This window comes from Schistocerca serialis, chromosome 9, assembly GCF_023864345.2.
Source record: "Schistocerca serialis cubense isolate TAMUIC-IGC-003099 chromosome 9, iqSchSeri2.2, whole genome shotgun sequence".
In the NCBI taxonomy this organism is placed as follows: domain Eukaryota; kingdom Metazoa; phylum Arthropoda; class Insecta; order Orthoptera; family Acrididae; genus Schistocerca; species Schistocerca serialis.
Genome location: NC_064646.1, coordinates 308200734 through 308226716, shown reverse-complemented (window position 1 = coordinate 308226716; position 25983 = coordinate 308200734). Strand labels below are relative to the sequence as shown.

Genomic DNA, 25983 nt, shown 5'->3' with positions numbered 1-25983 from the left:
TGTAGCCTCTCCCTGATGTTGTTCAATCTGTATATTGAGCAAGCAGTAAAGGAAACAAAAGAAAAATTCGGAGTAGGTATTAAAATTCATGGAGAAGAAATAAAAACTTTGAGGTTCGCCGATGACATTGTAATTCTGTCAGAGACAGCAACGGACTTGGAAGAGCAGTTGAATGGAATGGACAGTGTCTTGAAAGGAGGATATAAGATGAACATCAACAAAAGCAAAACAAGGATAATGGAATGTAGTCGAATTAAGTAAGGTGATGCTGAGGGAATTAGATTAGGAAATGAGACACTTAAAGTAGTAAAGGAGTTTTGCTATTTGGGGAGCAAAATAACTGATGATGGTCGAAGTAGAGAGGACATAAAATGTAGACTGGCAATGGCAAGGAAAGCGTTTCTGAAGAAGAGAAATTTGTTAACATCGAGTATAGATGTGTGAGGAAGTCGTTTCTGAAAGTATTTGTATGGAGTGTAGCCATGTATGGAAGTGAAACATGGACAATAAATAGTTTGGACAAGAAGAGAATAGAAGCTTTCGAAATGTGGTGCTACAGAAGAATGCTGAAGATTAGATGGGTAGATCACATAACTAATGAGGAAGTATTGAATAGGATTGTGGAGAAGAGAAGTTTGTGGCACAACTTGACCAGAAGAAGGGATCGGTTGGTAGGACATGTTCTGAGGCATCAAGGGATCACCAATTTAGTATTGGAGGGCAGCGTGGAGGGTAAAAATCGTAGAGGGAGACCAAGAGATGAATACACTAAGCAGATTCAGAAGGATGTAGGTTGCCGTAGGTACTGGGAGATGAAGCATCTTGCACAGGATAGAGTAGCATGGAGAGCTGCATTAAACCAGTCTCAGGACTGAAGACCACAACAACAACAACAGTGTTCTTGAAAATCTTGCTGGTCGTTTTGTGATCTTCCTCTTGTAGAAATCTCTGCAGATGGAAGATTCTTGTAGTGTGCATTGTAATGGACCTGTGAATCTTTTAAAGCTGTAATCTGTTCCTAATGGACACTAGCTACTGAATTTAGTTTATTTCCACTTTTCTTCAGTCATAAAATTTACCTCCATGAGTAACCAAATCACTTAGCCTCCCTTTAAATATCATTGTAGAAGGCATGCCTCTTTCATACTTCATCCATAAAATTTTTAACTAGTTTATCTCATAGCCATCTATATCTTTTTTCTGTTTTTAATTGCCTGTTCTAATGATTTTGTAAAATGTTCTCCTTTCATTACATTGACTTCAAATTGTGGTGTTTTGTGTTTTGCAGATTTTACAATATTGCAGCAATACTCTGTGCCATAGATATATTGGATCTTACTTGCAGCTTTCTCTATTAAACCAAAGTCAGCATCATTCGGTAAAAATGAATAGCCCGATACCAAAAATTTGTTGTCAGTTGTTTCCACCTGCATTTTGTATCATTGACTAGTTTTTACTGCGATGAGAGCCACCTTACTGTTTTGATTCTGTCCAGAACTTGTATTATAATAAAGAGAATGTTTGTGGCTTGATGAATACATTTTAAATACATTCTTATACAGTTTGCTATTTGTGGTGATCCTCTACCTTCTATCCTACATATACATGATGGCTGTGGGTTGATTGAAAGATAGTGCCAAAATTGTGTTCACACTGTTATAACCTTGCATGAGTTGTGTGGCTGGTAGTGAATGAATTCAAACCTTGCAATAATAGCTCTTTGTTTATTAATCATGTGTTAACTCAGTACAGCTTCAGAGGACAAAATTCCACACTTGACTAAAAGTGTAAAGTCCATCTTGATGATGTGTAGTGGGTGCCCAACATGACGAAGTCCATTATTGTCAGAAGTGGTGATAAAGTGGGAAATACCATGGATGATCAGCGGCAGTGAACCATAAAGCTGTAAGCTCGTGGGCCATTGAGATATAGGTCCAGGTGTGTGAGCAACTGACATGTCCAGTGTCTCATCCTGGTGAAGGGATGAGATGAGATGGCAACGTCTGATGGGTAGTGGCAGTGGCAGACATTGTCGTCCAAAGCGCAGACTCTAGGCAGCTGATGTTCGGTCTGGAGCTCTGACTGCAGTGCCGTATATTGCAACCTGTACGCCATGTATTAGCGTGGCTTGCTCCCCCAGACACTATGGCTGCTGCAGGAGGCTTGTTGTACTCAGCCTAATGAATCATCTGGCTTACAAATATCCTCCCAAGGTAAAGCAAGGGCCATGCCTGGCCTGTAAAGCACACCCATGAACATTGTGGCCGAAATGTGGGGATCCAGTCATGCATATACTACATGTATGGTTTTCTTATATCATATGATGTAGACATAGATAGTTTAAGGAAAGACAAAGCCTCCTGCAAATCAAATCTGGCCACATAAATTTCATTGTGTGCATGTTTTCCCTCCAGGTTTTCTGTAATTCGCTTTGCAGCATGAAGTGGTTCACCATAGCCAGAAGGTGCTATTGTCTCAGAGCCTCAAGTAACCACTGCATCTTGCACACTGAATATTAAACTGTGGACTTGGTCCACCATTACTCTGAAAGATGGCACTGTTGTCTCGGAGCATCAAGGAATTACTACAGCCTACAGACAGAATATTGATCTATCTAATTTGTTCACCATTGCTCTGAAGAATTATTGATATTTTGCATCCAACTGTCTTATACCTAGAATTTTCAATTTTTTGCGCTTGGTCCGCTTTTGCTCTAGTCCCCTCATGCCTGAAAACATGCCACATACTGATGCAAATGTTCAGTCTTTCTCGTTCTTCCAAGAGCACTTGCCAAATTTGAAGATTCAATACAACACAGAATTTCAACCTCTCACAATCATCCAAATCTGATACATGGTGAAGAGATTCCATCAGTGGTCAATCAATTCATACAAAAGATAAAGGAGTAACTTTTTTGACTTTAAGCTGCTACTGATTCGAAATTTAAATGAGGACATCACTGCTAGGGATAACAGGAATGCAGACACTCAATAATAGGTGTGTTGATACCCAAAGCAGCTAAAATGCTTACAGAGTGTGAAGTGCTTTCAATGGTACAATTTCTGATTGCACAGAATCTACCAGTACTGGTACTCACTGCCAAATTTGTAAAATGTGTAATGAATAAATCATGAGTGTCTCAGAGATATGGAGATGAATGATACATATTTACTATGACAACTTCATCAGTGCATGTCCCACAAATTAATGATCTTATGGACAATATTAATAGTAATCTCAAATTGTTGCAGATGATGCAGTTATCTATAATGAAGTACTGCTTGAAAGAAGCTGCATAAATATTCAGTCAGATCTCATAAAATTTCAAAGTTGTGCAAAGATTGGCAACTTACTTTACATGTTCAGAAATGTAAAACTGTGACTTAATGAAATGAAAAAAAAAAAAAAAAACCAAAACATAGTAACCCATGCTGAAATTGTCCAACTCTCATACAAATATTGGGAGGTAACACTTTGTTGTAGGGATGTGTGTTACATGAGACTCCAGAAGTGAACTGGAAATCCAGGGAGTACTTCTTTGACACAAAAAGTGAACATCAGAGTAGCTATAACTAGACAGGAGCTTTTGGAATATAATAGGTCTATCGGTGGTTGAGTTATAACAACACAGGAATTCCTGTGCACTGTATTTTGAGATATGTGAGGTCAAATGGTGGTTGAGTTTCCTGTATGTGCAGTCCAGCGACTCTTTACAGACTAGGCCTGAAACACATTTGCTCATCCCTCTACTGCTTAACCTCACCCCAGTTGATTTTCATCCTGTTTTGCATCTAAAAGCGTTATATGCTGGCACATGATACTGTGATGGTAATGCTTTCAAACAGGCAGTCACAATATAGTTGCCGTGACTGACAGCATAATTTGACATACGGATTCAAAACGTGGTATATCACTATGACAAGTGAGTTAAAGAAGATGTCAATTATGGTGAAAGAGAGCCTGAAGCAAAAATAACACTTTTCAGGTTACCTTAGTTCATTTTGTGTTCTACTGATTGATCATGTTTCAACAAGCCAAACTTACTGCCTGGACTTGCTTGTATTTTTCGTCAGTCAATCTTCTTAATGATGCTACTGATAGTTGCTTCTCCTGAATGTTGCAAACAAGTAGGCAAAAACATAAAGTAGTTCATATGCTGAAGCAGTTAAAATGGACACATGTGGGTTACTCATCATGCCAGTCACACATGAAAGAGAGAGAATTAATGGGAAATACCAAAAGACACTGAGATCGGCATATATTTTCTGATTTGGCCTTTCACATCACTGCCTTTTAAGAGATGGAACTGGCAAGCAGTTTTATTGTACATCTTTGGCAGCCGTCAATTAACAGTCAATAAATTCCTTAAGTAAAATACTAAAGAATAGAATTATAATGTAGTATTTATTTCTAAATGGCACTATGTGACAGTATTGAATGGTGTTGTCATCAAGAGTTTTGTGCCTAATGGATGTAGGTAGGAATTATTAAAATGTATCAATAGGAGTAAAAATTGGGGTCACAGCAACTTCAATAGAAAATGAAAGTTTATCTCTGTTTAAATTCTTCTCTAATGTAAAATGTGTAAAAATAATCTTTATGCAGTGTTCCTGGAGGTATTCAATGACGCACTGTGTGATTGCATTGGAAGAATGTCAAATAATTGTATCCCAATATACATGTAATTTTTTGTTTCTTAAATATTTGATCAAGATGTTAATCATTTACCTGTGAAATGTGCCATGGTTATATATAGTCTGTTGCTATTTGTGCTTCTGCAGGTTTTCCTTTGTATGCAACAGACAACTAAGCACATAAAGGGACATATAGATAGTACTTTGTGCTTTCTCACTCCAGAGATGAACCTAACAACCTTTATTTACCAAGGAAATTTTTTAAGCTTCCAACCCATATGTTAGGAGGCACTGAAAAAAAAGACAATAACATAAGCAATAGCTTGTCCCTTACAAAAGTTTTAAGTTTGGTTAGTGAATAATTAAAAAATGTGGAAAGAAGAGAGAGATAACAAAAAGAAGATCATAGGCTAAGTCAGATGGAGGTAGCTCTGGAAAATTTATGTAGATGAGGAAATAGAAAAATTTTCTTCAGTTAATTTAGGGAGGCTGGAGAGACTTGGGAAGTTGCAGTAGCCCTCTGTGGAGTAACATTGCAACAGTAATAATATTACAGCTTCTCAGCCAGATGTAAAATACATAGTGACAATCAGGAGAACAGTCTATCTAATGTCAGCATGCCTGTTTGTTTCCATTGCAGTTCTGTGAAGTCCACAGTCACCCGCAACAATATCACCACCAACAACGTCAGCAGAACCAAAGCATCGGAAGCAAAGAATGACAAGAACAGTGAGGAGAAGAATGAAAAAAATGAGACAGAAAACAATCTTGTTTTAGCATTATGTAATATTTCTCTAAATGAAGATAATGATCTAAACAATCAGATCAAAAACCTGTCCATAAAAGACGACCAGAAAGAGGATGAGGAGAATGAAGAATCAGATCTTCTATCACGTGGACCAGATAGAGTCTGTACAACAGCAAACAGCAGGACTGTACCATACTTTTATGAACAGGTACTACCTATGGTTTGTTTCTGTCTTTAGTTCACCAGTGAATGCCTTATGGAAATATGAATGATTGTTTTGGTCAAAATATGATTTCAGGTTCTTTCATTCAGTTTCTGTTATCAACAGTGTATTGATTTAAAGAGCCCTTTTTAAGTTCACTGATGTTCCCCAAGATGGCTACATAAAGAGAAATATTCTTGCTGTGCCATGAAGTGACAACACACAGTTGATTACACATTCATTATTTTTTTTATAAATGTGTATATGAAATAATTCTGCATTAGCTTTAAAATTAATAAAATAAAACATTTAATTTGAATTCTTCTTGGGTGTTATGCAAGGTTGAATCATTTGTTCTGCATTAATTTTCTGGAAAGAGACTTAATTCCCATTTTCAGGTGACTACACATGTTTATCAGAAAAATGCCTAATTGTATAAAATATAACCTCATCCTGCAGGTAATAACTCTTCAGGAAATCAGTCAAGTGTTTAGGTGGGCAGCAGTGCCATATTGATAATATAAGCTGTGAAACAGTATTGACAACACATCTTTGAAAAAGTAATGACTGAAACGAGTACTCATACAGACACTCAGTGCATTATGTTTCAGAATAAATCAAGTATTGCACAGGCATCAAGTGCTGAAAAGAATTAGTTACAGAATAATAATTTATGTTCATATGGTATTCATGGGGAACTTAAATTCGGTAATTTTACTCCTGTATGTAATACATGCTACTCTGGCATACATTATGTCTTGATACAAACCTTTACTCCATCATCAACTCTTTCTTTTCCAAACCCATAGTAGGTTGTCTTGTAAAGAATAACAGATAAAGTGTATGGGAAAGGTTGAATTTTGATGAGAAGGTGGTAGTCATGAACCATTAATTATAAGGGTTAAAGTTCAGGGTTTGAGTGTTATTGAGTTGTACAATGTAGGAGTGTTGTCACGGGAGTTCAGTGAACTACATTGGTGTGCAGATGATAAGATAAACATACAAGTAACTGCTGAACTGTCTGTAGTCAAATACAGTGACAGCCTCCTCTGGAAAGAAAGTGCTGCACTTGTGTGAAATCTTCTCTGTTTTCAAGTCACAGCTCTTCAAAAAAAATGCCCAAGCCATCATCAGCAGGAGTAAAAATCCACTGAATGCCAGACTCGCAGAGTGCTGTACTTCAATAGGTGTGATAGCAGCACCTGGAACCTTCCAAAGAGAGCTGTAGTGGTGAGTGAACAGGCATCTCATCACTGCAGCTACAGCCCACCACTGGACTGAGTGACGTCAGGTGGCATGAGAGTCTGGTGCCACATTTGAAACTAACACTCCCACCTTTTAGTGTCAAGCATCCAACTTTGCTTTCATTCAGTATTCAGAGCCTGCCCCCATGCCCTGCTTAGTGTGTACTTCTGGTCTCAGCTGAAATAGTTGTGGTTCATTCTAACCAAAATTAGACATGTTCATTATTATGGATTGTCTGTGAACTTTATTTGTACAAAAATGTCCAATTTCAGTCTGCAGATTGCTTTCCTTTATTTTCAAATACCCAGTTTTGGGGCCAGCTGTCCATCTTCGGATAATTTGTTACAGTTACAGTGTAATTTGTCGATAGAGAACTGCAAGTTCACTGTCATAATTCAATATTCTAAACTTGGCCACTTCTTCATAGAAGAATCCCAGTGTGACATTGGGTGGGAAAAAAACTCTCATCTTTTCAAATTGTATTTTGAGACCTTTGTCGAGGCTGTTTGTCCTCGAGGCTGTTTAGCCCTGGCCAGCTTCTCGAGCTCCCGATGTTTAATGTGTGGCGTGTACTCAGCACAGAGCTCAGCAGCAGTATGAGTGGTCTGAGCTGTACAGATGCTGACACATTCACAGTCTTGGGATATTAAGTGAAAGCAAATGCAAGTGCTCAATGATGGTAGGGGGGCAGGAGCATCAGTTTCAAACATGGTGCTTGCTCCTCATACCACCTGATGTCACTTGATTCCATGGCAGGTCAGAGCTGCTGTGAGCAACCCAATCCTGCTTCCTGCAGATGCATCGCTGTGGCTCTCCCATGGAGGTTCCAGACTCTGCTATTACGTAGTGGAATACTGTGCCATATGCAGAAGGCAGAGGGTTTTTATTCTTGATGATGATAGTGTAGACAGCTGTCAAAAGCTCAAGCGTTTTTTACAAAGTAGCAGTACATGAAAATCGAAAAGATTTTATTTAGGTATGGCACCATGAATGACTCAAGGACAAAAGTGATAAACTTACTAGACAATGAACTTGAATCAGTTCTGCTCTTAGTTATTGGGAGAGAGGGGGAGGTATTCTGCAAAAATCACTTTGTCTCAAGTTAACAGCAGTTCCGCTTGTCAATTTCAAAGAAATGGAAGCAAGCTTCTCCCTTTTTCATTTTCATCATCTACTTATTCTTTTGTGTAAAATCTATCTTCTTGTTGCTGGGTGCAGGCAGCCATTAATGAAGTTAAGCAGCAAAGTGAATGTGCTGCTTGATCTTTCCGAGTCAGCTAGAGATAATATTCATGAAGAAAAGCTTTTGTTTTTCAAAGCGAAACTGCTCCCTCAGTCCACTGATGATAAAATGTTATCTGTTTTGTCTTACAACTGTGGGCTGTTGTTCCACTCATTACCTGCCATCCAGTCAGTGTAAATGTCAGTCCGAACACAAAACAAATTGTCCACAGAAGAAAATGTTTTAACAAAATAATTTCAAAACAATAATATATTTTCAAAAGGCTAAGTTTTTGGATAGTATGTAAGTATTCAACAGAAGGGATGTTGCTGATGGAGCATCACCTAGAACAACAGAAGATAAAAATGAAATAAAGTGATTTTATGCCATTAATGGCCAAGAGATCCCATCTGTGGTTAGTCAGCCAGCCTGATGCAAGTCTTGTTATTTGAAACCAGTTTTTTGATCTGTGTGCCAAGGAAGGTGAAAGGAAAAGATGAAGGCAACATAAACACCCAGTCGCTGAGTGTAGAAAATCTGTGATGGGACCAGGATTCAAACCCAGGGTCCCTTGATCTAGAGGCAGAAATGCCATCCACTATATCATGAGCTGTTGATTACAGAAGGTAAAACTGTAGGATATCTAAAACAATGTACCAGAAGTGCTGATTAAGATTCCACGCAGGCCTAACAATATTATGTAACCATAAAAGCACAGTATTATACCAAGCCCAATCACAGGAAGTGCAATCGGAGAAACTGATAACATAAAATCAAGTGTCAGTATGCCTCATCAATGGCAAATGGCAATATCAGGACATGAATGGGTTCAGGACAGAATGATCAGTCTCTGGGAAATGTGTCTGTTATACCATGACATTTCCATTCACACCGGATGTGCTACAGTGACAATGATCTCTGGAACAGGGACATATATAGAGAGCTGAAGGGAAATTCAAGCTCATGATGAGATTACCACCTTGTGTGTACAGCCATAATGCTTGGCACAGCTTCTACTACCATCTTAAAACAGTGCTGGAGCACTACAGTAGATTGGAATAGTTTGTATCAACTGTTTGATACCACCTGCTGTAGGGCTGGGTATACATGTCATTGCCTTGACTTCCATTGTTAATGAACCACAAATATTTCATAAATAAATGAGCACATGAAGTGCTGCTGTCCAGGGTTGCAAAGTGAAATATTTTTATGAGTTATCCCACATATACATCCACGTTAGATGCTACTGCAATGGCCACAATATGACAGCTGCATCATTGAATGGTGCAGCCAAAAAATGCTAAGTGAGATGTGCCATTTGCAAGTTGTAAATAAAATTATAAGACAGAACAATGAGTATGAATTACAATTTGTTTGGGACTAACAGATTTAACTTAATCACAAAAAAACCATATAATAACAGCCATTGAGAAATAAGATATTTATTTAACCCTTGTTCGTGTTCTGAAAAAGCTATACATCATTGTTAGAGCTTCCATTTGATTTCATCAGGATAGTGGAAACTTCATATTTGAAAGAAGAGTCAAGCCTCACTGCCAAGATTAAAGACAAAGAGAAAATCTGGAAATCACTTAACTGGGAAAAAAAGAGAGATGAATACATGTTAATGGAACATACTTGAACCATTTTGTTTTGATGATGACATTGGTCTGTTTGCCACTAGCACAGATAAGCTTCAGTAATGAACAGTAAAAATTAGTAGAGTAGTTTGACACTAGGCCTCAAAATCAGTTATAGTCAGAATAAAAGACTGAGAAAAAACATCTACAAACGAACAAACAAATTATAGAACCAATCGAAGAGTCTTTGTGTTTACTGCAGCTGAAGATAAAGGTGTATCAACAGGAAAAGAAATAAACACAAAAGTAAAAATGTTCTAGAGTATTGTTGGTAAACTAAATAGTTTACCTTGTGCCTCCGATGGACATTTTACAATAATTGTATGTTATTAATTTTGACTTATGGCTTTGAGGTATGGACAAATGCAAAAACCATTCAAAATTTGAAGGTTGCTTGGTGAGAAATAGAAATTTGCACATTGTGGAGTACTGGGAGAGTCAGGAAAACAAACAAATGGATTAGGGAATAGACAGAAGTGAAAGTTGTCATTTTGACTATAATGAAAATTAAATAGAGGTAAGCACGAGATGTAGCCAGACAAATGGATAATGGATAGACCTAGAAAGTTCAATGCCAAATTCCAAAATAAGGAAAGACTGAGATTATGACCTAGTGTATGGTGAGTGTAAACCTGTAGGCATTGTGCTGTAACAGCATCAATATGTGTGGCTGAAGATCATAATAATTGGAATAAGAGGGCTTTATTCAGCAGTGGGTGTTAAATCACTGCTAATGGAGACTTTTCAGTCAGTTAAGTGAGCAGTTCTTCTTCAAATAATTTTTCACATCCATTTAGTACATAAATATACAAGTTTTGTCTTTCATTGGCCACAACAGGATAAGAACTCCAGAATGAATCTTTCGCTCTGCAGTCAAGTGTGCAATGTTTTGAAACTTCATGACAAGCTGTGGAGTGTGCAGTGTTTGGAAACTTCATGACAGATTTAAACTATGGCACACTGGTACTCGTACCTAAGACAATACATTTTGGGCCGTTGATGGATTATTCATGATTCATCTACATAGCTTCATTTCTGACACTGCCTATCTCTCTCTTGCATTCCAAACTTCACAGAAATTTTCCTGTTTAATGTGCTGAATAGGTACTCCTACAATCACATAGAAAGAGCATCAATTATGATTTCATCATATTTGATTAACAGATATGATTTATTTGTTGAATGAACATGTCTTCATATTTACAAAGTGTTATTCATATTACATGTTCATGTGCATGTGTGTTTCCTAATTAGAAGACTAACAGTGCTTTTGATCCATTCTTTTATAATTCTAGCGCATTGTATCATCTGACAATCATGGAGGAGGAACAGTTCTCTGTCCAGACGTTTCATCATCACAACAGGTATGACATGGAATAGAAACATTTCCATAATTTTGTGTCTCTGTACTGGAAAATATACACCAAAAGATCTGAAATTAGTAATGTTGTGATAAAGCTAAAAGTTACAAGAAATCATCTCTGTCATTTCCTCTGCTGTATATTTTCTGACAAGATGTGGGAACTTCAAACCCGAATAGCAACCAATTGTATGCAGCTATCTCTGAGTGACTAGTATCTTTGAACTGTGTTGTATCTTTGTAGTGTAACAAGCTTTCGGTTGATTCTTGGTATCCTATTTGTGTGAATACTTTGCACATCTGCTCGGTAATGCTGTAGTTGCTCTACACGATCACACAAGTGTTAATCCAAATAGCAATCCACCTGGAATCCCTGCAGTTTGACCCAAAACAAGTGAATGAACCACTTTCAGGGACATCTGAGATATAAAAGAGAGTGCTTCACAGAGACAGTTGCTCGTAGCAATGAACACTGAGTCCATTCTACTGGCATGGTGATATTGTTAGTGGTGTGTTTTGAATGATGCCAGAGAGACAATGTATGCAGTGAAATCAGAAAGTAAAGAGCTTTCACTACCAGCACATAGTGATGGTCATGCAGAACAATTATAAAGATAATGTATGGCTCAGTCCATTGCAGTTCCTGTTGACTTTACAAATGGTTCAGATAAAGTTCTCCAAGTACAGGACAGTATTTATCTGAATGATTCTCTATTTTCTGCTGAGTCACATCTGCACAGCAATGTCCCACATCATTTTCTTTGTCATTATGAGCCAAAAACGATGCAATAAAGTCTGTTTCTTCAACCATGAGTGTGAATATTTCTGAATTTCCTTCTGTGCCGCATTTGATTAATGGGATTTCATTCATTGCAGTCCTCTGATCAACTGAACTAATGCCATATGGACATGTTTTCCATGAAATTCTTGTTAGACAGTGATCTCCATGTTAACTACCTCCTTTTCAACCAGATCATCCAAGAATGTAGTTTGCTATTGTGGAAATATTCCTATCCAGCCACAGCATAATGCATGACACTCAAAAGTTGTTCATCCTAATAAGCAGTGTTGGGGAATATTGTTACCTTATAATTGATGTGATTTGATCATCTCCTGCCACCTCTAAAAATCTGGTACAGCAAAAGCCACCTTTCTCCGAAGATTAATCAAAACACCAAAACAACAAATACAGCAACTAGTGCACACAGAAAAATTGGACAGCAGAATGCCATCACAATTTTGTAGGCATTTACATGAATTAATTGTTCCAGCATACATGCTGGACGACATGCTCTGGACCCTTCGGTTAAGTAAGTTTCCCTGCAAATATAGGCTGCAGTGATTTTATCAATACAATCATGTGAGGGTCATAATTGTAGGAATTCCAGGTGGACTGATATTTCAATAACACTTGTGTGGTTGTAGAGTAAAATTACAATGTTTTATTGAATAAATTACAGAGCACACATACACAGTGCAACACAAGTAATATACCAAGAACCAACTGGACGCATCCTATATGAAAAAGATAAAACACATTTCAAAGAAACTAGTCACTTAGAGATAGTTGCACACTATTGATCACTATTTGGGTGCTCAGTCCTCACAGCTTCTCATGAGTGTTAAAGAAAACATTTTATTCCAGTTACAGTGCTGACTTATCACAAGGCCATGTTCATGTCTCAGAGGTACACTAAATTATGGAAACTAAAGGTTTATTTGTGAATTATGCTGATAAATTTCTTGTGATAGTCATTGCAATATTCTACCACCACAAAAAAGTTAACAGTAAAAAGCAAACAAACAACAGCATAGTTGGTGTTCACCAAACCTGTGGCTATTTTGGCTCCATGCTCTTTTAGCACACATTCTACAGTTCAGTTATCTGCACCTCTCTCATTTGCTGTAGTGAGGGCAGAAATTCATGAGTGAGCTTGTTGTGCATTTGGATGAATACATAATGTGTGTAATTCACAGATGACATACATTTAAAAAAATGGGTTTGTAAGAATGAGATAATTTTATTTCAGTGTCATAAGAAGAAGCTCCTGGGATTTTTCCCCCCGGGTCCAGAGATGTAATATTTTCTTTCTATCCATTCAGTTTCTGGCCTACCACAGTATGTTATCATGGACAATTTTTTCTAAATAATTTTGTATCAGCAGACCAGAAAATATAAAGTGTGTAGTTTGCAAACAGTATGTGAGCCACGAATTATGGGAAACCAGTGTCATGTCAGAATTTTAAATGACAGGAGGAGAGACTGTCTGTCTGAACACTTGCACAATGAAGTAGGGCAGCTATAGACTATGACTATGGCTCAATTGAATCTCAAGGAAATATTTTACATTTGAGAATGTCTCCAAAGAATCTGTCCAGGTTGACCTCGATCCCAGTTTTAACAGGAGTTGGAAACCCATATTAACTTGTAAAAGGAAATAATGGTTCAAGTTATTGTTGTCCCTTAAATTTATACAAAAGTAATAAAAAGAACAGGAAAAAAAGATGTTTTGTATGTGTAAATCTCCTACAAATATTTTGTTTGTGTAAAGTAGGAGTCAGCTGGTACTAACACAAGCTAACATTTTTTATATCACAAGCAGGGCTTTGTATGTCTGCTCTTAATCTAACATTAAACTACATGTTTCAAGAGACAGATGTTGTTGGAGATGTAGATTTATAAACATGTCCTGGGAACAATGTATGATAGAAATCTATGAATAAAATAGTATTGTTGAATACAACTCCTTTAGAAATAAGTGTTTACAGAGGAAAAGACAGCCTGCGATGTGTTACACTTTAGATGTTTATCTTTGTAATGGACTAGAAACTAAATCACTCAATTAATTTCCATGGAATGTAGAATTTCTGTCAAAGTCGGGGGATGCTAATATTTACAAAACTAACTCTTTTTATTATTTGCAGTCACACTGTTTTTTAGATCAAATTTACTTTGGCCAACATGGGGCGCCATACATAATGAACAGGGAAAGAGAGAAGAGAATGTGATGATGCTTTTAAATTATTACTTAATCTACTGCTCTTTAAAATACTTGTAATTATTACTTAATCTATCACTCTTGAAAATGTTGCATCATTGAATTACATCAACAATTTATGAAAACATAAGATATGTACAAAAATGTTGCTCTGTATACCTGACCATTCAGTTTCAAATAATCACTGTGAGATTTCTTTCTCTTTATATTTAGGTCACAAACTACGCCCAGGGCCTTTATCAAGATCGCTATGTAGCTAACCTGCAGAATTCCAGCCAAGACACAATTTTCACAACTGGGAACTCCTCCAGTTGCTTGAATAGTGTACTGGAGGATGCTTTGTCAGAGTTACCTGCAGTGTAAGATTTCTACTGAAATTTAACCTAATTGTCATTGCAGATTTGTGCACCTTTGGCATAAGAATCAGAGCATCAATATTTTTAAATACTGTAAAGAATTTTTGTGAGAAAAGTCATTGTTTATCTCAAATGAGTTATCTGCAATATTGTAGATGTATACATGAAAATAATATTAAAATGATCGTAATATACAACTTGGAAATATTGTGACCTTAGTACTGGTCATTGCACTGTCTGCCTTGTACAGTAAAAAATCATATCAATACCCAGTGTTTATGCAGCAAATAATTATATCAAATCCAAAAAGCAATGATCTCAACTGTAAGTACTGTGCTAATAATAGTGAGTATAATTTATTGATGAATATATTGCTCTCATATTTATTTTAAATGTACCCTCAAATATCTATCTAGTGTTTTGTATGTACAGGATTACAGCCACTGTGAATTTCTTGAAGGGTGTCATTTTCTGTGTGGGTTGTTATTTAATTTAGGAATAAACATTTTATTTCATAATTTTACATATAGCTGATTTCATCTCTTTGGGCATTAGCATGCCACATCACAGGAAAAAAAAAAAAATGTGCTGTAGTCTTATGTCAAAGAGGACGAAATTAGGTAATTCCTAAATTATGAAATAAAGTGTTTATTTTAAAAAAATTTGCAGAAAAATTATTTCCTTTAAGAAATTTCTTGATTGTTCAAGGGTTACTGTAGCAGCCTCTGAATATTAATAAATTGCTGTCATCAGAATCTGCATGATGCCATCATATGTATTCCTCATTCTTCAATTTATTATGCATAAGCTAAGATCCATGATCTTCTATAAAGGCAGAATGTAATAAAATTACTAATCATTAGTTTTGTGTAGTCATAATGGTGATTACCTCGAAAAGTATAATTTTTTCCTCACACTATGTGATACAAAATCTGTAGATTCAAATATTTTGTTCTTTTTCATTTTAGGCTTCCACCTTTGACTGAAGAAGACTTAAAAATTCTTCAATCAGTAGCAGAGGAAATGCATCGTGACTGCAGTTTAACCAACTTGGTAATTAATGATATTGATAAAATAATCGAAAGCAAGACAGATGATAAGGATATTCAACCCATTAAACGAGAGCTTTGGGAGGTGATTATGTCCTTTTAAATATAAATCCACTTCTGTAATGCGATAACATTTAATAACAGTTAAAATAATTTTTTGCTTGCTTGTTGAAATGTGATACATTTATACCAAGAGCATTGACAGTGTCGAGAGTGTTCTCAACAATGAGTGTATATTTGTTTACAGCACAATGATCAGTCAGTTCTGTGCTGTGAGTGCATTCACATTGTAAAGATTGATGTATTTTATGGTAGCATTTCACGGTTTATAAGAAAAAAAATGGAAAGAAAGAAAGATTATTATTCAGAAAAATGGTGCTCTTCTGTTAACTAAAAAGAAGATTGTTCTTCAGCAAGTGCTGTTTGTGGAATTGAACATGGCTGACATTAAGATAGTGGTGTCTGATGGAGAAGACTGCAGGAATTGAAAATAGTGAAGGCAAATGAAGAAATGCTGTACAGTGGCTTCAAGAGCGAAAATGAGAATGGGCAATGAGGATACCTTGAATGAATAAAATCTGACTGCAATGGACTAGATGTGTGGAGAAATTTTAAATACGCAACTGGAATTTGTAACAATATTATGAAAAGGCTAGTTGCTACTCATCACATAGTGGAGATGCTGAGTCACAGATAGGCACAAGAAAAAGACTGCCAAACAAACTTTTTGACCAAACAGGCCTTCATCAGAACAGAACACATGCACACACACACACACAAACACATACGACTGCACTCGTTGGCTGTCTTAAGGAAACTGTGTTTGAAGAAAATGAAAAAGTTTGGTGAGTCTTACTGCAAGGAATCAACAGCACTGCAAATTGTTTGCAGAAACAAACTGGAAAAACTGAGTTTAAAAGACCATAGTGACATGGGGATGTTCCCCATTTTTCATTGTGGGGGGCTGTGTATTAATTAAAATTAGGAGGTGTGAAAGTGATGGAAAAAAAGAAGCTGAACTACATATTGAGAATGGAAGTGAAGATGTAAAAGCCAGTGCATATAATGCTGAAAAGGAAAAAACATGAGCTGCCAGGAGCTGCTGTGTTGTAGGTGTGTCAAACCAGGACATTTCAAGAGGGACTGCTGCCAGTCAGGGACAAGACAGGTTCATGTCCACATATCAGACGTCATTGAGCAGGGCAAAATCATCAGCATAGTGAGGGCCAGGGTGAGCAGCATGATTCAAGAGCCGTTTGTCATTGAGGAAGCAGAGGCTATAAACAGAGTGGAAACGGTTTTAGCAGCTTTGTAGGAAAGGTACAAAACCAATGGCATGTAATAATGTTCAGTTAGGTAACAAGGTATAGAGTTATTGGTTATTGGATAGTGGTTGCGTAGATCCTATTGTTAATAATAAAATTATTTTTCTGATTACATAATTTTAAATGAGCTTGTGAATGTAAAAATTGTGGATGACAGAGTTTTGGAAGATATAAAAATGGAAAATACTATAGTCTTCCAGTTTAATATTATGAAAGGGATAGATTGCTACTCACCATATAGTGGAAACATTGAGTTGCAGATGTTGTTGTAGTCTTCAGTGCCGGCCGGGGTGGCCAAGCGGTTCTAGGTGCTACAGTCTGGAACCGCGCGACCACTATGGTTGCAGGTTTGAATCCTGCCTCGAGCATGGATGTGTGTGATGTCCTTAGGTTAGTTAGGTTTAAGTAGTTCTAAGTTCTAGGGAACTGATGACCTCAGAAGTTAAGTCCTGTAGTGCTCAGAGCCATTTGAACCATTTTGTAGTCTTCAGTTCAAAGACTTGTTTGATGCAGCGTCCATGTTAGTTTATCCTGTGCAAGCCTCTTCACCTCTGAATAGCTACTGCAAACTACATCTTTCTAATCTGCTTACTGCATTCATCTCTTGGTGTCCTTCTACGATTTTTGCACCTCCCCCTCAGTGCTCTGTCAAAGCATTCACACAGTATCATACCTTGTATCTCATCATCATCTATGTTCTCTTCCATTTCCATAATATTGCTCTCTAGTACATCTCCCTTGTATAAACCCTCTGTAATTCTTTCCACCTTTCAGTTTTCCCTTCTTTACTTAAGACTGGTTTTCCATCTGAGCTCTTGATGTTCATACAGTTGATTCTCTTCTCCCGTAAGGTCTCTTAAATTTTCCTGTAGGCGGCATCTATCTTTTCCCAAGTGATATATGCTTCTAAATCCTTACATTTGTCCTCTAGCTTTTTCTGCTTAGCCATTTAACACTTCGTATCAGTCTCATTTTTTAGACATTTATGTTCCCTTTCACCTGTTTTATTTAGAGCATTTTTATATTTTCTCATTTCCTCAGTTAAATCCAGTATCTCTTGTATTACCCAAGGATTTCAACTAGCCCTTGTCTTTTTACCTACTTGATCCTCTGCTGTCTTCACTATTCCATTTCTCAAAGGTATCCATTCTTTTTCTACTGTATTACTTTCCCCTGTTCTTGTCAATTGTTCCCTAATGCTCTCTCTGAAATGCTTTACAGCTCCTGGTTCTTTCAGTTTGTCCAGGTCCAAACTCCTTAAATTCTTATCTTTTTGTAGTTTCTTCAGTTTTAATCTACAGTTCATAACTAATAAATTGTGGTCAGAGTCCACATCTGCCCCTGGAATCTGGTTCTGAAATCTCTGTCTTTGCCATTATATAATCAGTCTGAAACCTTCCTGTATCTTCAGGTCTCTTCCACATAGACAAGCAAATAATGGAAAATCCAGGATGGAATGTAACAATATTGTGAAAGTAATTGCCACTCGCTATGTAGTGGAGATGATGAGTTGCAGATAGGCACAACCAAAAGACTCCACAGTTAAAGCTTTCAGCCTTTAAGGCCTTCATCAACAATAGACCACACACACACACACACACACACACACACACACACACACACACACACACAACTTGCACACACAACTGCAGTCTCAGGCAACTGAAACCACACTGCGAGCAGCAGCACCAGTACATGATGGGAGTGGCAACTGGGTTGGAGTGGGGAGGGGGGGGGGATAGTATGGTGGGAGGGGGATGGACAGTGAAGTGCTGCAGGTTAGACAGAGGGCAGTGGAGAGGTAGAGACAGAGGGGGGAAGCAGTGGAAAAGGAGAGAAATAAAAAGACTGGATGTTATGGTGGGATGATGGCTGTGTAGTGCTGGAATGGGAACAGGAAACGGGGTGAGGACAGTCACTAACAGAGGCTGAGGCCAGGAGGGTTAAAGGAATGTAGGATGTATTGCAGGGAAAGTTCCGACCTGCCCAATTCAGAAAATCTGGTGTTGGTGGGAAGAATCCATATGGCACAGGTTGTGAAGCAGTCATTAAAATGAAGGATATCATGTTTGGCAGCATGTTCAGCAACAGGGTGGTCCACTTGTTTCTTGGCTACAGTTTGTCAGTGGCCATTCATGTGGACAGACAGCTTGCTGGCTCTCATGCCTACATAGAATGCAGCACAGTGGTTGCAGCTTAGCTTGTAGGTTACATGACTGGTTTCACAGGTAGCCCTGCCTTTGGTGGGGTATGTGATGTTAGTGACTGGACTGGAGTAGGTCGTGGAGGGAGGATGTATGGGACAGGTCACGTATCAAGGTCTATTACAGGGGTATGAGCCATGAGGTAAAGGCTTGGGAGCAGGGGTTGTGTAGGGATGGACGAGTATATTGTGTAGGTTCAGTGGATGGCAGAATACCACTGTGGGAGGGGTGGGAAGGATAGTGGACAGGGCATTTCTCATTTCAGGGCATGATGAAGGGTACCAGTACTGGATGGTACAGAGTTACAAGGGGAATACTCTTCTGTGGCCAGACGGTGGGACTTTGGGAGGTGGTGGGAAACTGGAAGTATAAGGCATGGGAGATTTGTTTTTGTGCAAGGTTGGGAGGATAATTACAGTCAGTGAAGGTTTCAGTGAGACCCTCAGCATATTTTGAGAGGGACTGCTCATCACTGCAGATGCGATGACCACAGGTGGCTAGGCTGTATGGAAGGGACTTCCTCATATGGAACAGATAGCAGCTGTCGAAGTAAAGATATTTCTGGTAGTTAGTATGTTCGATATGGCTGATGCAGCCATCTTTGAGATGGAGGTCAACATCTAGGAAGGCTCCCAGTGTATGTAACCTATCCATTTCTCTTTTTGTATTTTCTAACCTTCCTTCTTGATTAAGGGATCAGACATTCCATGCTCCAATCCATAGAACACGTTTTGTTTCTCATCATAACAACATTTTGCTGACTACTCTCTGCTTGGAGATCCACATGGGGGACTATCTTACCTCTGGAATATTGTACCCAAGAGCATGCTATCATCATTTAACTATACAGCAGAGCTGCATGGCCTCGGGAACAATTACGGCTGGTTTCCCTTTGCTTTCAGCCATTCACAGTACCAGCACAGCAAGGCCATTTTGGTTGATGTTGCAAGGCCAGATCAGTTGATCAGACAAGCATAACAAAAAGACCATCAAACAAGTAAACTTTCAGCCAAGTCTGGCCTTGTCAGCCGGAGAAAGTGTTCATGTGTGTGTAAGTTTCATTTGCATGAATGTGTGTGTGTGTGTGTGTGTGTGTGTGTGTGTGTGTGTGTGTTTTGTCTAATTCTGAAGAAGGCCGTTTGGCTGAAAAGATTACTTGTTTTGCAGTTTGTTTGTTGTGTGTATATGCGATTTAACATCCTCGGTATATGGTGATTGCAATCTGTCCTTTTCACAATACTGTCATTGTTCCAGCCTGGAATTTCCATTGTTTTATTTTCCAATTTGTGATGACACAATTCCATTTGAAATGAAAGATGTATTTTATGTCAAATTGTGAATATACATTTGATCACTTGCACTAAAATAACAGGAAAACATACAATTTTATCCATGGTAATATCTCAAATGTTTTTTCTAAAGCCAATAACTTACATGTGATTACTTTAAAAGAAAAAAAGGCTTCTAAAATGACAAGTACATTTGATGAGAAAGAGATTAATGTAAATGTTGTCAGTAGTGAGAGTCGTGGAGATGAAATGACAACCTACTCTGGGACATGTAAATTTTAACGATTTGAATGCATTGTGTGAACAGCAGTTAGAAGATGGACTGCCAACAAATTTAGAATCAGAATTTATTAGCTGTAAAGTTTATATTGAAAATATAGTGCACAATTTGCTTTTGAAAATAATAGAAACAAAACAAAAGAAACATTAGACATTATTCATACTGATTTGAAGTGGGCTCTCAGCTCACGGTTTACATGGGCATACACAGCCCTTTTTCAGAAAAAGAGAGGTTCCTGTACTTTGATCATCTGTGGGATGTTTAAGATTTCTTTAAGCATTATTTCAGTGCTCACTTTCACATTTTAAAAGTGTGAATACAACATTTATACTGGTAAAAAATAAAATTCTATTGATTCAGATCTCAAAATCTGTGGTTCAGATTTTTTTTCGTCAGAGGTATTGGTATGGAGTGCCAGTGCATACTATCAGAAAGCAAACACTGGAGGCATTATATTTTCTCACTTTTATTGATTATTATTCCAACAAAGATGGAGTGTACACTGACAAATCTAAAAATCAAGTTTGATTGTTTTATGAATACGATAACTGAACTTAATATCTAACTGGCAAAGCTATTAAGAAATTGATATGTAACAATGGGAAAGAATATTTAAATTCAGATGTCTTTCCTTTCTGTAAGACAGAAATGGATCTTTTTAAATCCATGTGGTCCCTATGTACATGAATTAAATGATACAACAGTTATGGATATGTTTTGATGCCTGTTAGCTGAAGCAAGAGTAGATAGGAAATTTTGGCTCAAAGTCACTGGTGCAGCTGTGTGCCTTAAAAACAGAATTTGAGCTATTACCACTGAAAGGAAAACCCCTCATGAAATATTATGTAGAAAGAAACCTAATGTTAAACATTTGCAGTTGTATTTTGTACATGCACCATAATAATTAAGAAAGTCAAAGTGGGACTGTAAAGCAGACTTAGGAATTTTTTATGCACCTGTGGAGTTATAGACAAAGTACTAATTAACTGTAAAATTATCAAATGGAACAACATGGTTCCAGAGACCTTTTCAAATTTCAAGCATCTGTGATGTATGTATGTATGTATGTATACAGACTGAAGCAATGAAGAAAATTTGTACGGGATCTGAATCCCGTCCTAGGTACAAATTTTCATTCATCGATTTAGTCTGCAAATATAAAAAAAAATCATCATTGCCAGACAGGATGATGTTGTGGAAGAGGATGTCAGGTATATAGATCTAAAAGTGTGGACATTTTAGTGATTCTGAGTATAAAAGCAAAGAATGTAAACCTATAAATGAGCAAATGGAAGAAAAGGGTATCATAGAGGGTTCAAGCAATCGTAAGAAGTCAAGAACATGAGTTGAGAAAGTCATCTAGAGAACGTAAAGTGCCTGATAGATTTAATGATTATGTAATGAGTAACTTTATTTATGTGAATTTCTGTAGTGCTCGTAGTTCACAAAATTTTGAGGAAGTGATGAATAGTAATGAACCAAAAGTTAGGAAACAAGTTGTGGATAAGGAAATTGAGTGTTTAAATAAGAATAAAACTTGGAAACTAATAATTAATCAAATAATGTAAGTGTTCTTGATGTGAAGTGGGTTTTTACAAGAAAGTCGGATAACACTTCAGACTGCATTTCAAAATGGTAAAGTTTCCTCAGAAATTTATGTAAAGAAACTTCCAGGATACGTGGATGAAGCCGGCTCAGTTTTTAAGCTGTATAACATTTTGTATAGCTTGAGGAAAAGGTCCCCACATGTGCTATGTGTTTAAATGAGTTTTCAGAAAGCCTAAATACACTAGGAAAGTTCTGGCAAAATGTAAATTTTGGGACTAAAGAAGGCCACTTACTGAATAGAAGAAGTATTCAGTTGTCAGCAGAAAGAAAGAATACATATTAGCTTTTGGAATCAATCCATGCACACACACACACACACACACACACATGTGCACATACGCACATGCACGGGCATGTACCGCACCTGCACGGGGGGGGGGGGGGGGGGGGGGGGGGCACGTCCATTTCCTACACAGTGCCAGCTGTACACATAATGCTGTTATTGCAGTTTGGTACTTGGATGGGATTTGTGGCGGTTGAGGTGGATAAAGGATGAGAATAGGGGGAGGCAGGAAGAGGGATTGGGATTGGGTAGCTGGTGGCTTGGAGGGAGGTAGCTGGTTTGCTGCCTATGAATGTGGGACAGATGGGTGGCAGGTGCAAGGGCTAAACACATGGTGCATGGGAGCTGGAGGTGATGGGGAGTGGCACATGATGGAGGATAACATGGAGACTTGTATTTCGAGGGGATGATAACATTTTTTTTTTTCTTTTTTTCTTCAGTAGCTCTACAGCCCTTGGTGAGCCTTGGCTTCTTCAACAATCTTCCTCCACGCGTCTCGGTTATTTGCTGCTCTTTTCCAACCCCGGACTCCCATATTGGTGATATCCATTATTACCTCATCGATCCATCTTCTTCTAGGTCTCCCTTTTCGCCTAACTGAATGGATCATACCTTTCATCATTTTCTTTGGAATTCTATCCTCTGCCATCCTCTCCAAGTGTCCTAGCCATCGTATTCGCTGTGATTTCACAAATTTTACTATGTCCCTGCCTTGTATTAACTCTTGTAATTCGGCATTGTAGCGTATTCTCCAGCCTTCTTCCTCCCTTATTGGCCCATAGATTTTGCGTAGTATTTTCCGCTCAATGCTTCTTAGAGCATTTTTATCGTGTTCTGTCAACGTCCATACCTCTGAGCCGTATGTGATAACTGGGCGGACTAGGGAATTATATATTAGCAGTTTAGTTTTTCTTGTAACAAGGCTATTTTTGAAAAGCCGCATATTTGCAAAGTAAGCTCTGTTTCCTGCTTGTATTCTTTCTCTTATAGCCTTTCCAATACTGTTATCATTTGTTATTAGGGCTCCCAAGTAATTAAAAGAGGACACTCCATTGAAGCATTTCCCATTGATGCTTAGGTTTTTAGGGGTTCTCCTGGCCTCAGACTGTGACATTACCATATATTTTGTTTTGTTTTCATTTACTATGAGGCCAATTTTTAAGGCTTCTGTTTCCATTGCCCGGTATGTTTCTAGGAGTGTATTGGTATTTCTTCCTACTATAGCAATGTCACAGCGTATGCACATATCTGGCTAGTTTTCATAAATATGGTGCCTCTTTTGTTGATTTTATTTACTGCACTATGCAGGGCTATGTTGAATAGGACAGTGGAGAGACTATCCCTTTGCTTCACACCTTTATTAAAGTCAAAGCTATCACTTGTTCTGCTAAGAACCTTTACTTTTGCTCTTGTCTCTGTCATTGTCATTCTGATTAGTCTTATTAATTTAGCACATATTCCAACTTCTTTCAGTACTCTGTATAGTTCTTGCCGATTTATGCTGTCAAAGGCTTGTTTGAAATCGATGAATAAGAAATGCAGATTTATATCATATTCATAGAACTTTTCCATCATTTGCCTTATCACAAATATTTGATCAGTTGTTCCTCTGCCTGGTCGAAAGCCACATTGATATTCCCCTAGTATGCCTTCTGCACACTTCTGTATCCTTTCGTTTAATATACTTGTGAAGATCTTATAAGCTGTACTTAGGAGTGTTACACCTCTATAGTTTTCACACGCTGTTCTGTCCCCTTTCTTATAAATGGGGACTATTATTCCAATTTTCCAATTATCTGGCATGGTTTCTGTTTCCCATATATCTGATATTAGTGTGTGCAGTTCCTTTATTACAGCCTCACCACCAGTTTTTATTAATTCAGCAATTATGCTGTCTTCCCCAGGGGCTCGATTGTTTTTTGACTTGTGCACAGCCTGGGAGACCTCTTGTAGTGTTGGCTTTCTTGCCTCATTGGTTTCATTGTCTACTTCCAGCTCCACTCTTCCCTCCTGTGCAGAGGTCTCTTCATCTTCTAGGCTGGTGCTTAGTGTATCTTTGAAATACTCTGCCCATCTTCCCACTATCTGTTCTTCCTCCCTTATCATTTTCCCATCTTTACTGGAGCAGGCCGTTGTTTTTGGTTGGAATCTATTCTTCATTTTGCCTATGGCATGATAGAACTTTCTTATTTCACTCTGTTCCTTTAGTTCTTCTAGTTCTTGAAATTTCTTCTTATTCCACTCTCTTTTCTTTCTCTTGCACAGTCTGTTAGCTCTTCTCCTTAATTCTCTATATTGTTCCACATTATTTCTCGTTTCTCTCTGTAGCACTTTTGTTCTTGCCCTGTTCTTTTCCTCTATTGCTGACCTGCAATCTTCATCAAACCACTCCTGGGTTCTTCTGTTCCTTCTTATGCCTATTATTTCCTCTGCAGCATCCTTAATGGCTTTTTCAAACCTGTTCCACCTTTCATCTACTCCTACTGTGGTCTCTTCATTGCTCAACTTTCTGCATAGTGTTACTTGGTATTTTTTTACTTCATCAGGGATGTTCAGTTTGTCTGTATTCCATTTCATCATCTTTCCCATTCTGTTGCCCTTTGTTAGTGACAGTTTTGTCTCTCAAGACTGATTTTATCAAAAAGTGGTCTGAATCACAGTTTGGTCCTCTGCAGCTCCGTACATCCGTAACTGACGTGGAGTGGCGTGCAATCACTAAAATATGGTCAATCTGATTGACTACTCCATTGGCTGCAGACTTCCAAGTACCCAGATGGATCCTTTTATGTGGAAAGCAGGTACTTTTAATAATCATATTATTCCTTGCTGCGAATTGGCATAGTAAGTCTCCATTCTCATTGTTTTCTTCATGTAGTGAATATTTTCCAGAAACTCCATACGGATGTTCATTCCTCCCTATTTTTCCATTAAAATCTCCTATTACTAGCATCAGGTCATATTTAGGTACTGCACAGCATACTTTTTCCAAGTCTTTGTAGAACTGTTCTTTAATTATATCCTCTTTTTCCTCTGTTGGTGCATGTGCATTAACTATTGATATATTCCTAAATTTACCTTTTAGTCTGAGTCTGCACATCCTTTCATTTATAGGTTCAAATTCTAGAAGGCTTTTCCTAACTTCCCTAGTTATTATAAACCCTGTTCCAAGTTGGCCTGTTCTTTCTTCTGGTCCACTATATACCAATGAGTACTCAGGTTTATCTATCTGCCCATTCCCCTGCCATCTTATTTCCTGTAGCCCTACAATATCATATTTGAATTTTAAAATTTCATTGGCTATTTCTTTCATTTTTCCAGGCTGAAGCATTGTCCTCACATTCCACGATGCTACTGTTAGATCCTTTATCCGTTTCCTTTGCCGGGGTCGTGATACATGCTTTTCATCCAGTTTCCGAGGCTTTTGTTGAATTTCCGTAATATTCTTTTTTTTACAGTATGGGGTTATTAGCCCCATGCTCAACCCCCAACCTGGAGGACCAGGATTTGTATGAGGTTTACTCCTCTAGGGAAGCTGGCTT

The 25983-nt window shown here is 37.8% G+C and overlaps 1 protein-coding gene across 6 annotated transcripts in view; it reads left to right on the top strand.

Annotated features, from left to right (window-relative positions):
- The window catches only part of LOC126418892 (uncharacterized), a 277815-nt gene that overhangs the window by 192385 nt on the left and 59447 nt on the right, over window positions 1-25983 (top strand). For 5 of the 6 annotated variants that reach the window (XM_050085900.1, XM_050085902.1, XM_050085901.1 and 2 more), the window contains 4 exons: window positions 5275-5590; window positions 10987-11055; window positions 14264-14409; window positions 15375-15540. In XM_050085900.1, coding sequence (XP_049941857.1) covers window positions 5275-5590; window positions 10987-11055; window positions 14264-14409; window positions 15375-15540 — 697 coding nt within the window. The remainder of the gene's footprint in view (window positions 1-5274; window positions 5591-10986; window positions 11056-14263; window positions 14410-15374; window positions 15541-25983) is intronic. The other variant, XM_050085907.1, reaches the window with a different exon arrangement.